This window comes from Hyla sarda, unplaced genomic scaffold, assembly GCF_029499605.1.
Source record: "Hyla sarda isolate aHylSar1 unplaced genomic scaffold, aHylSar1.hap1 scaffold_81, whole genome shotgun sequence".
Taxonomy (NCBI): Eukaryota; Metazoa; Chordata; class Amphibia; order Anura; family Hylidae; genus Hyla; species Hyla sarda.
Window position 1 is genome coordinate 412,526 of NW_026610836.1, and position 12,256 is coordinate 424,781.

At 45.7% G+C, this 12,256-nt stretch overlaps 1 protein-coding gene across 1 annotated transcript; it reads left to right on the forward strand.

Annotated features, from left to right (window-relative positions):
* Window positions 1-667: 667 nt before the first annotated feature.
* On the forward strand, window positions 668-10,757 carry TCTE1 (t-complex-associated-testis-expressed 1). The gene is made up of 4 exons (XM_056554612.1): window positions 668-834; window positions 7,218-7,786; window positions 8,035-8,484; window positions 10,166-10,757. Exons 1-4 carry the CDS (start codon window positions 675-677, stop codon window positions 10,349-10,351), a joined length of 1,365 nt encoding a protein of 454 aa, XP_056410587.1. The 5' UTR covers window positions 668-674; the 3' UTR covers window positions 10,352-10,757.
* The last annotated feature ends 1,499 nt before the right edge of the window (window positions 10,758-12,256 follow it).

Consider the following 12,256-nt stretch of genomic DNA (forward strand, 5'->3'; position numbering starts at 1 on the left):
GACATATCACATAGGGCCCCTTCTATATCAGGAGACATATCACATAGGGCCCATCCATCTCAGCCTCCTCTATTTACCTCGGCTCCCCCTCTATTCTCCTCAGCTCCCCTCTATCTACCTCAGACCCCCCCACCACTCTATTCACCTCAGACCCCTTCATCTACCTTTGTTCCCCACTACTTCCCTCAGTCCTCCTCTATTTATTTCATTTCCACTCTATTTACCTCAGTTCCTCGATAGTTACCTCAGTTCCACTCTATTTACCTCAGTTCCTCGATAGTTACCTCAGATCACCTCTATTTACCTCAGATCACCTCTATTTACCTCAGTTCCCCTCTATTTACCTCAGTTCCTCGATATTCACCTCAGTTCCCCTCTATTTACCTCAGTTCCTCGATATTCACATCAGTTCCCCTCTATTTACCTCAGTTCCTCGATATTCACATCAGTTCCCCTCTATTTACCTCAGTTCCTCGATATTCACCTCAGTTCCCCTCTATTTACTTCCCCCATCCCATCTTCTACCTCGGCTCCCCCTCTATCTACCTCGTTTTCTGGTGCCTGTCCAAGGCGGGAAACAGTGAAGGGGGCGGGTCTGGTGTGACGTCAGCGCTGCCGCTTTGTATCCGTAGTAACCGGTCGCCATGGAGACCGTACACAGGTATAGCGGCTGTATGATGGCGGTCTCGGCTCCTCTCCCCGTGCTCCAGAGGAATGCGGCCGGAGACCCCCGGAGGATGAGACGGATCATCACCGAGGACTATGGCTGGTCCCTGACCCTTGTGCCGCCGCTCACCGACCTCTGTCTGCGCCACATAGTGCACAACTACGAGCGTGAGGGACATATATATATGGGGGTCACTATATGTGGGGTATATATAGAGTGTTATCTGTGAGCAACTATATATATATATATATATATATATATATATATATATGGGGGTCACTATATGTGGGGTATATAGAGTGTTATCTGTGAGCAACTATATATATATATATGGGGGTCACTATATGTGGGGTATATATAGGGTGTTATCTGTAAGGACATATATATGGGGGTCACTATATGTGGGGTATATATAGGGTGTTATCTGTGAGGGACATATATATGGGGGTCACTATATGTGGGGTATATATAGGGTGTTATCTGTGAGGGACATATATATACATTGGGGTCACTATATGTGGGGTATATATAGGGTGTTATCTGTGAGGGACATATATATACATTGGGGTCACTATATGTGGGGTATATATAGGGTGTTATCTGTGAGGGACATATATGGGGGTCACTATATGTGGGGTATATATAGGGTGTTATCTGTGAGGGACATATATGGGGGTCACTATATGTGGGGTATATATAGGGTGTTATCTGTGAGGGACATATATATATATATATATATATATATATATTGGGGTCACTATATGTGGGGTATATATAGGGTGTTATCTGTGAGGGACATATATATATATATATTGGGGTCACTATATGTGGGGTATATATAGGGTGTTATCTGTGAGGGACATATATGGGGGTCACTATATGTGGGGTATATATAGGGTGTTATCTGTGAGGGACATATATGGGGGTCACTATATGTGGGGTATATATAGGGTGTTATCTGTGAGGGACATATATATATATATATATATATATATATTGGGGTCACTATATGTGGGGTATATATAGGGTGTTATCTGTGAGGGACATATATGGGGGTCACTATATGTGGGGTATATATAGGGTGTTATCTGTGAGGGACATATATATACATTGGGGTCACTATATGTGGGGTATATATAGGGTGTTATCTGTGAGGGACATATATGGGGGTCACTATATGTGGGGTATATATAGGGTGTTATCTGTGAGGGACATATATGGGGGTCACTATATGTGGGGTATATATAGGGTGTTATCTGTGAGGGACATATATGGGGGTCACTATATGTGGGGTATATATAGGGTGTTATCTGTGAGGGACATATATATATATATATATATATATATATATATTGGGGTCACTATATGTGGGGTATATATAGGGTGTTATCTGTGAGGGACATATATGGGGGTCACTATATGTGGGGTATATATAGGGTGTTATCTGTGAGGGACATATATGGGGGTCACTATATGTGGGGTATATATAGGGTGTTATCTGTGAGGGACATATATATACATTGGGGTCACTATATGTGGGGTATATATAGAGTTGTCAGGATTCGGCTGGCTGGAGGTGGATCCTCTGTGCCAGAGAGGGATTGGCGTGGACCGTGCTAGTGGATCGGTTCTAAGTCACTACTGGTTTTCACCAGAGCCCGCCGCAAAGCGGGATGGTCTTGCTGCGGCGGTAGTGACCAGGTCGTATCCACTAGCAACGGCTCAACCTCTCTGGCTACTGAAGATAGGCGCGGTACAAGGGAGTAGACAGAAGCAAGGTCGGACGTAGCAGAAGGTCAGGGCAGGCAGCAAGGATCGTAGTCAGGGGCAACGGCAGGAGGTCTGGAACACAGGCTAGGAACAAACAAGGGAACGCTTTCACTGGCACTAAGGCAACAAGATCCGGCAAGGGAGTGCAGGGGAAGTGAGGTAATATAGCCAGGGAGCAGGTGGAAGCTAATTAGGCTGATTGGGCCAGGCACCAATCATTGGTGCACTGGCCCTTTAAATCTTAGAGAGCTGGCGCGCGCGTGCCCTAAGGAGCGGAGCCGCGCACGCCAAGACGAGACAGCCGGGGGCCGGGACAGGTGAGTGACTTGGGATGCGATTCGCAAGCGAGCGCGTCCCGCTATGCGAATCGCATCCCCGCCGGCAGTGTCAGTGCAGCGCTCCTGGTCAGCGGGTCTGACCGGGGCGCTGCAGAGAGAGGAACGCCGCGAGCGCTCCGGGGAGGAGCAGGGACCCGGAGCACTCGGCGTAACAAGAGTGTTATCTCTGAGGGACATGTATGGGGGTCACTATATGTGGGGTATATATAGGGTGTTATCTGTGAGGGACATATATATATATATATATATTGGGGTCACTATATGTGGGGTATATATAGGGTGTTATCTGTGAGGAACTATATATGGGGGTCGCTATATGTGGGGTATATATAGGGTGTTATCTGTGAGGGACATATATATATATATATTGGGGTCACTATATGTGGGGTATATAGAGTGTTATCTGTGAGGAACTATATATGGGGGTCGCTATATGTGGGGTATAAAGGGTGTTATCTGTGAGGAACTATATATGGGGGTCGCTATATGTGGGGTATAAAGGGTGTTATCTGTGAGGAACTATATATGGGGGTCACTATATGTGTGGTATAAAGGGTGTTATCTGTGAGGAACTATATATGGGGGGCACTATATGTGGGGTATAAAGGGTGTTATCTGTGAGGAACATATATATATGGGGGTCACTATATGTGGGGTATATAGGGTGTTATCTGTGAGGAACTATATATGGGGGTCACTATATGTGGGGTATATAGGGTGTTATCTGTGAGGTCACTATATATATATATGAGGTGTTATCTGTGAGGTCACTATATATACAGTGGGGATCAAAAGTTTGGGCCCCCCAGGTAAAAATTTGTATTAATGTGGATAAAGAAGCCAAGGAAAGATGGAAAAATCTCCAAAAGGCATCAGATTACAGATTAAAGGAGATATATATAAAAAAGAAGAGATGCGCTCCTAGTGGAGAATCATAAGGTAGGTTGACGTGTGGGCGTGTCTTTTGCACCTTACCGTGTAGCGTTGTGCTGAAGGCACAACACCTTGATGAGCTTGTAGACTCGCTGGGGTTTGTAGTTGAAAATACGGGCGGCAGCCTGGGCGGCCTTCACCGTGACCTCCAGGTCGTGGTGTAGCTTTAGTATGAGGAGAACCGAAAAGATAGGACTTGCTTAGCCCTTGGCGCCTATTCCCCAAGTAACGATTCCAGCCGGTAGTATTTAAACGAGCGGGAATGTGCTCTTGTAACAACCACTGCCTGATGAAGAACCCGGCCCGGGTTTGAAACCAATGTGTCGCACCCTTCTTTTTCTTTTTTACCAATAAAGGCCAGTTGTTTTATGGTCTACTACCGGCTGGAATCGTTACTTGGGGAATAGGCGCCAAAGGCTAAGCAAGTCCTATCTTTTCGGTTCTCCTCATACAAATTACAGATTAGACATTCTTATAATATGTCACCAAAAGTTACATTTTATTTCCATCATTTACACTTTCAAAATAACAGAAAATAAAAAAATGGCATCTGCAAAAGTTTGTGCCCCCTGCAGAGTTAATATCTTGTACTGCCCCCTTTGGCAAGTATCACAGCTTGTAAACACTTTTTGTAGCCAGCCATGAGTCTTTCAATTCTTGTTTGAGGTATCTTTGCCCATTCTTTCTTACAAAAGTCTTCCAGTTCTTTGAGATTTCTGGGCTGTCTGTCACCCACTGCTCTTTTAAGGTCTATCCATAGATTTTCAATTATGTTGAGGTCAGGAGATTGTGAAGGCCATGGCAAAACCTTCAGTTTACGCCTCTTGATGTAATCCCCCTTGGATTTCGAGGTGTGTTTAGGATCATTATCCATTTGTAGAAGCCATCCTCTCTTTAACTTCAGCTTTTTCACAGATGGCATCAAGTTAGCATCCAAAATTTGCTGAAATTTTATTGAATCAATTTTTCCTTCTACTCGTGAGATGTTCCCTGTGCCACTGGCTGCAATACAACCCCAAAGCATGATTGATCCACCCCAATGCTTAAAGGGGTATTCCAGGATTTTTTTTTATTTGACTATGCTACAGGGGCTGTAAAGTTAGTGTAGTTCATAATATAGTGTCTGTACCTGTGTGTGTCGGTTTTCTCACAATTCTTCTGTGATTTTCACCCCACTATTTATTTTTACCAGCATACAAAATGAATGTTGTCTCGGATTTTCCCAGCTTGCAATGTGGCTAAGTCCTGGTGGGGGCGGGGCGGGGGTTTGGCATTATCGGCTTATCGGCAAGGTAATTGCCGATACCGATAATGCCCCAAATCGTGATTATCGGCCGATAATATCGGCCATACCGATAATCGGTCGATCCCTAATATGTTCATTTGCAAAGTTCAAACGCTGATTTTTGTGGTGAGGACGTAGAAGAGGTTTTCTTCTGATGACTCTTCCATGAAGACCATATTTGTACAAGTATATCTTTATAGTGGAATAGTGGACCACAACTCCAGTGTCTGCCAGATCTTTCTGGAGGGATTGTTCAGCCAAACGTGGGTTTTGAATTGTTTTTCTCACAATCCTACGAGCTGTTCTGTCTGATATTTTTCTTGGTCTTCCAGATCTTGCTTTAACTTCCACTGTTTCTGATGACTGTCATTTCTTAATTACATTCCGAACAGAGGATATTGACATCTGAAAACTTTTTGCTATCTTCTTATAGCCTTCTCCAGCTTTGTGAGCATCAACTATTTTCAGATTTCTAGACAACTGCTTAGAAGAACCCATGGTACTGATTGTTGGGGCAAGGCCAGATGAGAATGTCTAATCTGCAATTTGATACCTTTTGGAGATTGCCCTTTGCACATTAATACAAATTTTTACCTGGGGCGCCCAAACTTTTGATCCCCACTGTGTGTGTGTGTATATATATATATATATATATATATATATATATATATGGTGTTATCTGTGAGGTCACTATCTATCTCTCTATATATTTCTCTCTATCTATCTATCTCTATATCTATATCTCTATATTTATATCTCTATATCTCTATATCTATCTCTAGATGCCTTGACGCTGCCTTTTTGCATCTCTCTCTCTCTCTCTCTCTCTCTCTCTCTCTCTCTCTCTATATATCTATATATATATATATATCTATCTATATATATATATATATATATATATATATATATATATATGTGTTATCTGTGGGGTCATTATACGTTGGATATTTTCTTTGGGGTCACTGTACATGAGGTATCATGTGTGGTGATCTGTGGGTCACTATACGTGGGTTATGTCTGTGAGGTCACTATATGTGGGGTGTTGTGTGGGGCCACTATATGTGGGGTTTTGCCTATAAGGTCACTTTACGTGGGGTTTTCTGTGGGTCACTATATGTCTGCATACATTTTTGGAGAATAATAACATCGCTGGTTATGTATAATAGATTTATAGGGACAGAACGTTGATCCAGGGATTTATTCTGATGACATTTGGAGTCGGGAAGGAATTTTTACCTCTAGTACGAGGGTTTTTTGCCTTCCTCTGGATCAACTCAACTCAGTAGGGACTTATTAGGGTTATAGGTTGAACTTGATGGACTCCGGTCTTTTTTCAACCTTATGAACTAGAATACTATATTGCTATATGTGGTGTGATGTCTGTGGGTCACTATACGTGGGGTGTCGTCTGTGGGTCACTATACGTGGGGTGTTGTCTGTGGGTCACTATATTTGGGGTGATGTGTGGGGTCACTATATTTGGGGTGATGTGTGGGGTCACTATATTTGGGGTGATGTGTGGGGTCACTATATTTGGGGTGATGTGTGGGGTCACTATATGTGGGTGTGATGTGTGGGGTCACTATATGTGGGTGTGATGTGTGGGGTCACTATATGTGGGTGTGATGTGTGGGGTCACTATATGTGGGTGTGATGGGTGGGGTCACTATATGTGGGTGTGATGGGTGGGGTCACTATATGTGAGTGTGATGTGCAGGGTCACTATATGTGGGTGTGATGTGCGGGGTCACTATATGTGGGGTTACTATATGTGGGGTGATGTGTGGTGTCACTATATGTGGGGTGATGTGTGGGGTCACTATATGTGGGGTGATGTGTGGGGTCACTGTGTGTGGGGTGATGTGTGGGGTCACTGTATGTAGGGTGATGTGTGGGGTCACTGTATGTAGGGTGATGTGTGGGGTCACTGTATGTGGGGTGATGTGTGGGGTCACTATATGTGGGGTGATGTGCGGGGTCACTATATGTGGGTGTGATGTGCGGGGTCACTATATGTGGGTGTGATGTGCGGGGTCACTATATGTGGGGTGATGTGTGGGGTCACTATATGTGGGGTGATGTGTGGGGTCACTATATACGTGAGGTGATGTGTGGGGTCACTATATACGTGGGGTGATGTGTGGGGTGTCGTCTGTGGGTCACGTGTGTGCACTTGGATAATTCTCATTTCTCCACCCATAAATGTTCCTTTCACCTCTGGCAGATAATCCCATTCTGGAGAAGCTTCTTCCCAAGCACCGATCCAAGGTCCTGGACGGACTGTCCACCTCGCTGCCACTGTCAGTAACTGCCAACCTGATCACCCACGAGGATTACTGGAGGCGGTGCTGCACCGAGCGATGGCCGACCTGTGACGTCTCCTGCTATGGCTTCAGCTGGAAGAGACTTTTCTTTGAAAGGCACCTGGAGAACCTGATAGAGAACTTCATCCCGGACCTGACTGACACCAGAACCATCTGTAACCTAGCAGAGCTCAGCAAGCGCTACATCCACAGCCTGAAGATCCAGCAGCTGCTCCCGCCCGTCAAGGTGGAGACCAGGAGGGAGGACGATGATGTCTCTGACTCAGGCAGCGATGCCGGTGTGGACTTTCCATCCATGGATCACTTTGATCTCAACCTGATTGCCGGCCCCCTGTGTGACCTGGAGGAGCTGCACCTGGTGTATGGGGTTAAAGGCTGCGGCATGAACTTTGAGTGGAATCTTTTCAGGTTCACCGATCGGGACTGTACAACACTTGCCAACGCTCTGAAGACGTTCAGGAACCTGAAGGTAAAGAGGATCCTGCCATTTACACTGAAATACTAAACCCAGAACTAGCGCTAAAGGGGATTTCTCACAGCTGAGGGTTTGTTACAACATATCAGTCCTCTTGGAGGAGAAAACTGTAGCAGCATAAATCTCTCTCCTACTGTCCTGGGGTCAGCCTAGTCATTGAGGACTTGAGTGTAGTAGATAAGGGGTTCCTGTGTCCACATTGGTGGACTGCCCATTCTCATTGACCTCTGGTCTCTTCTCAGGTCTTCAGGCTTCACAGGAGTAAGGTGGATGACAACAAGGTCCGCATCCTGATCCGCAGTCTGCTTGATCACCCGTCCCTGGTTGAGCTGGACCTCTCACACAACCAGATCTCTGACAGAGGGGCCCGTGCTGTGGGGAAGCTGCTAAACCAAAGCCGCCTCCAGACCCTGAACCTGTGCAACAACAACATCCGACCCCCAGGGGCGCAGGCCATTGCTCATGCCCTCACCACAAACAGCTGCCTCCAGGTCCTGAACCTTCGCCTGAACCACATAGGGGATGAAGGTGGACAGGTCCTGTGCAATGCTCTGCAGCAGAACTGCAGCCTGGAGAAGCTTCATATCGGGAGCAACAAGCTGTCTGAGCCCACTGCCACTGCCCTCGCACAAGTCTTTTCACAAAATACATCTCTGAAGAGCCTCAACATCTCCTGCAACCCCATCGGCCTGGTACGCCACCGCATATAGATTTTATTCATAATTATTCGAAGTTTTACAAAATTTCTCCCTAAACTATTTATCAGAAGTTTTCAGCCTTATTGTCAGAAGATTCTCTGTTATTGTTAAAAAAGTGAAAGTACAAACCATCTCTACATAACCCTAAACATTTGGCATGAGACCTACACCCTCCCTAGTCATGTTTTCAAATCTGCTTCCTCCTTGGTCGCTTGTTCTTGTTTGTCCTGTGATTTGCCTTTTCCCGGTTTATTTGTTCTCAAATGTCATGTAATCTACCTTCTCCTTAGTCACATGTTCTTATATCTTATGTGTTCTGCCTCCTCCATGGTAATAAAATCTTGATTGTCATGTGATCTGCCTTCTCTATAGTCACATGTTCTCATTTGCCATGTGATCTGCCTCCTCTCGGTTCATTTGTTCTTATTTGCCATCTGATCTGCCTCCTCCTGGTCATGTTGTCTTGTTTGTCATGTGATCTGCCTCCTCCTGGTCATGGGGTCTTGTTTGTCCATGTGATCTGCCTCCTCCTTTTGTCATGTAATATACATTGTCATGTGAGCAGCCTTTGCCTTGTTCATGTGATCTGCCTCCTCCCTGATCGCATTTGTCATGTGATTTGTCTCCTCCCTGCAAATATCACAAGGGGCATAGAAAATCCTGGCAAACTTTTTTTTCTTTTCAATATAACGATTTTAAGACAAGCGCAACACAAGCTTTTTTTTTTTTTTACTCACAGTTCAGACTTTATCTTTCTTCTATTTTTTTTATATATATTTTTTAATCCATTTAATTTGCATGGTAGAATACATTTCTTAGCGTGGCATTACCGCAGCTGAAGGTGTAACAGACCCAGCCACTATTCAGTCTGGACGTGATCTTTTGGGGGCTCCTCACCTTTACTTATTCTTAACACTTTTATCTGTGGCAATGCCATCCTTGAAAATGTTTTATTCTACCATGCAAAATCAACAAAAAAAACACTGAACAAAGACAAAGTTTGAACTGTGAGTAATAAAAGTTTGTGTTGAGCTTGTCTTAAATTATTATATTGAAAAGGAAAAATATTTATAAGGATTTTCTATGCCCTTTGGGATATTTGTAAGTGCATATACAGAGTCTCTGGCTAATAGACAGAGCCCGGTAGAACTCGGGCCGATAGACAGAGCCCGGTAGAACTCGGGCCGATAGACAGAGCCCGGTAGAACTCGGGCCGATAGACAGAGCCCGGTAGAACTCGGGCCGATAGACAGAGCCCGGTAGAACTCGGGCCGATAGACAGAGCCCGGTAGAACTCGGGCCGATAGACAGAGCCCGGTAGAACTCGGGCCGATAGACAGAGCCCGGTAGAACTCGGGCCGATAGACAGAGCCCGGTAGAACTCGGGCCGATAGACAGAGCCCGGTAGAACTCCGGCAAAGAGCACTTGTTTGATTTAATACACAGAGCACACATCTGTTATTTACAAGCTGTCTCCTCCTTGGTCATCTGTTTTTATTTGTCCATGTGATCTGCCCATTCTTTGTCACATGTTCACATTTGTGATCTGCCTTTTACCTGGTCATGTGTTCTCAGTTGTCATGTGATCTGCATCCTGACTAGGTTTGTATTTACATTTGGCATGTGATCTGCCTTTCCCCTTGTCACATGTTCTTATTTGTCATGTGATCTGCAGGACGGAGGGAAGCAGCTTCTGGAAGGAATCTCTGATAACAAGACGATTTTGGAGTTTGACCTTCGCCTGACAGATGTGGGACAGGAGAGCGAGTTCTACATGAATCAGGTTCTGAGGGGTAACCAGGAGCGTGCTCGGGTCCAGACTCAGCAGAAGAGGGTGTCCACATCAGGGCTGGAGCGGTAAGCTAGAGCTGAGCCCGGATCCTGGTCAATATTTTACATTGGTGTCTATTCAATAAACGTTATTTTCCTATATTTTTCACTGTACAAATGAATCCACTCCTAGCAGACACCGGGACAGGGGAGTTACTGGGGTAAAGCAGGAATACTGGAGAGATCCTGGGATTAATGCGGCTTTCTCAGAAACACTCTGGAGATCTCGAGTATATGGGAAGTTCTCGGGAACAATGGTAAAATTTCAGGAGCACTGGGGTGATCCTGGGATGAATGGGCAGTTTTGGAGAACCCTCGGTAGATCTGGGGATTAATGGGGAGTTCTTGGAAACACTGGGGAGATCCGGGATTAATGGGAAATTCTCTGGAAAACTGGGGAGATTTTGGGATTCATGGGGAGTTCCTGGAAACACTGGGGGGGTGGGATTCTGGGGTTAACGGGGATTTCTTGGTGACCATGGGAAGATCCTAGAGTTAATGGGAATTTCTCAGGATCACTGGGAAGATCCTGCGGTTAATGGGGAGTTCTTGGAGACCTGGGATGAATGGGAATTACTGAGAAGTTCTCCAGAATACTCGAGAGATCCTGGGGTAAATGGGAAGATCCAAGGACTATTGGGAGCACTGGAGCGATGCCTGAACTTAGGGGTCTAAGGAGGCGCCGCCTTTTCATGGGTGTAACATGGCAGGTGTGCTCAGTAATGTGACAGCCATTCTCTGTCCAGTATGAATGGAAGTGATGCATCACAGGATAACTGATGAAAATAAAGGCTTATATTCTTATTTGACACTTTAACAGGTCTGATATCAGTGGTCCTTTATTCAGAGGAGGGGTTTACAGTCCTGACATCACTGGTCTGTTTGGGGGAGGGGTTTCCAGCCCTGACATCACTGGTCTGTTTGGGGGAGGGGTTTCCAGCCCTGACATCGCTGGTCTGTTTGGGGGAGGGGTTTCCAGCCCTGACATCTCTGGTCTATTTTGGGGGAGGGGTTTCCAGCCCTGACATCATTTGTCTATTTGGAGGAAGGGTTTCCAGCCATGACATCACTGGTCTATTTGGGGGAGGGGTTTCCAGCCCTGACATCACTGGTCTATTTGGGGGGAGGGGTTTACAGGCCTGACATCACTGGTCTTCTATTTGGAGGAGAGGTTTACAGGCCTGACATCTATGGTCTTCTATTTGGGGCAGGGGTTTACAGGCCTGACATCACTGGTCTTCTATTTGGAGGAGAGGTTTACAGGCCTGACATCTATGGTCTTCTATTTGGGGCAGGGGTTTACAGGCCTTACATCACTGGTCTTCTATTTGGGGGAGGGGTTTACAGGCCTGACATCTCTGGTCTTCTATTTGGAGGAGAGGTTTACAGGCCTTACATCACTGGTCTTCTATTTGGAGGAGAGGTTTACAGGCCTGACATCTCTGGTCTTCTATTTGGAGGAGGGGTTTACAGGCCTTACATCACTGGTCTTCTATTTGGGGGGAGGGGTTTACAGGCCTTACATCACTGGTCTTCTATTTGGAGGAGGGGTTTACAAGCCCGCCATCACTGGTCTTCTATTTGGGGGAGGGGTTTACAGGCCTGCCATCACTGGTCTTCTATTTGGGCGAGGGGTTTACAGGCCTGCCATCACTGGTCTTCTATTTGGAGGAGGGGTTTACAGGCCTGCCATCACTGGTCTTCTATTTGGAGGAGGGGTTTACAGGCCTGCCATCACTGGTCTTCTATTTGGAGGAGGGGTTTACAGTCCTGACATCACTGGTCTTCTATTTGGAGGAGAGGCTTACAGGCCTGACATCACTGGTCTTCTATTCTGGGGAGGGGTTTACAAGTTTCTGTTAAAATTAATTTAGCTTTTTGTTGAATGTGAACGGTATAACATTGGGTTCTTACTGCTTCCGGCAGACACAGAAAT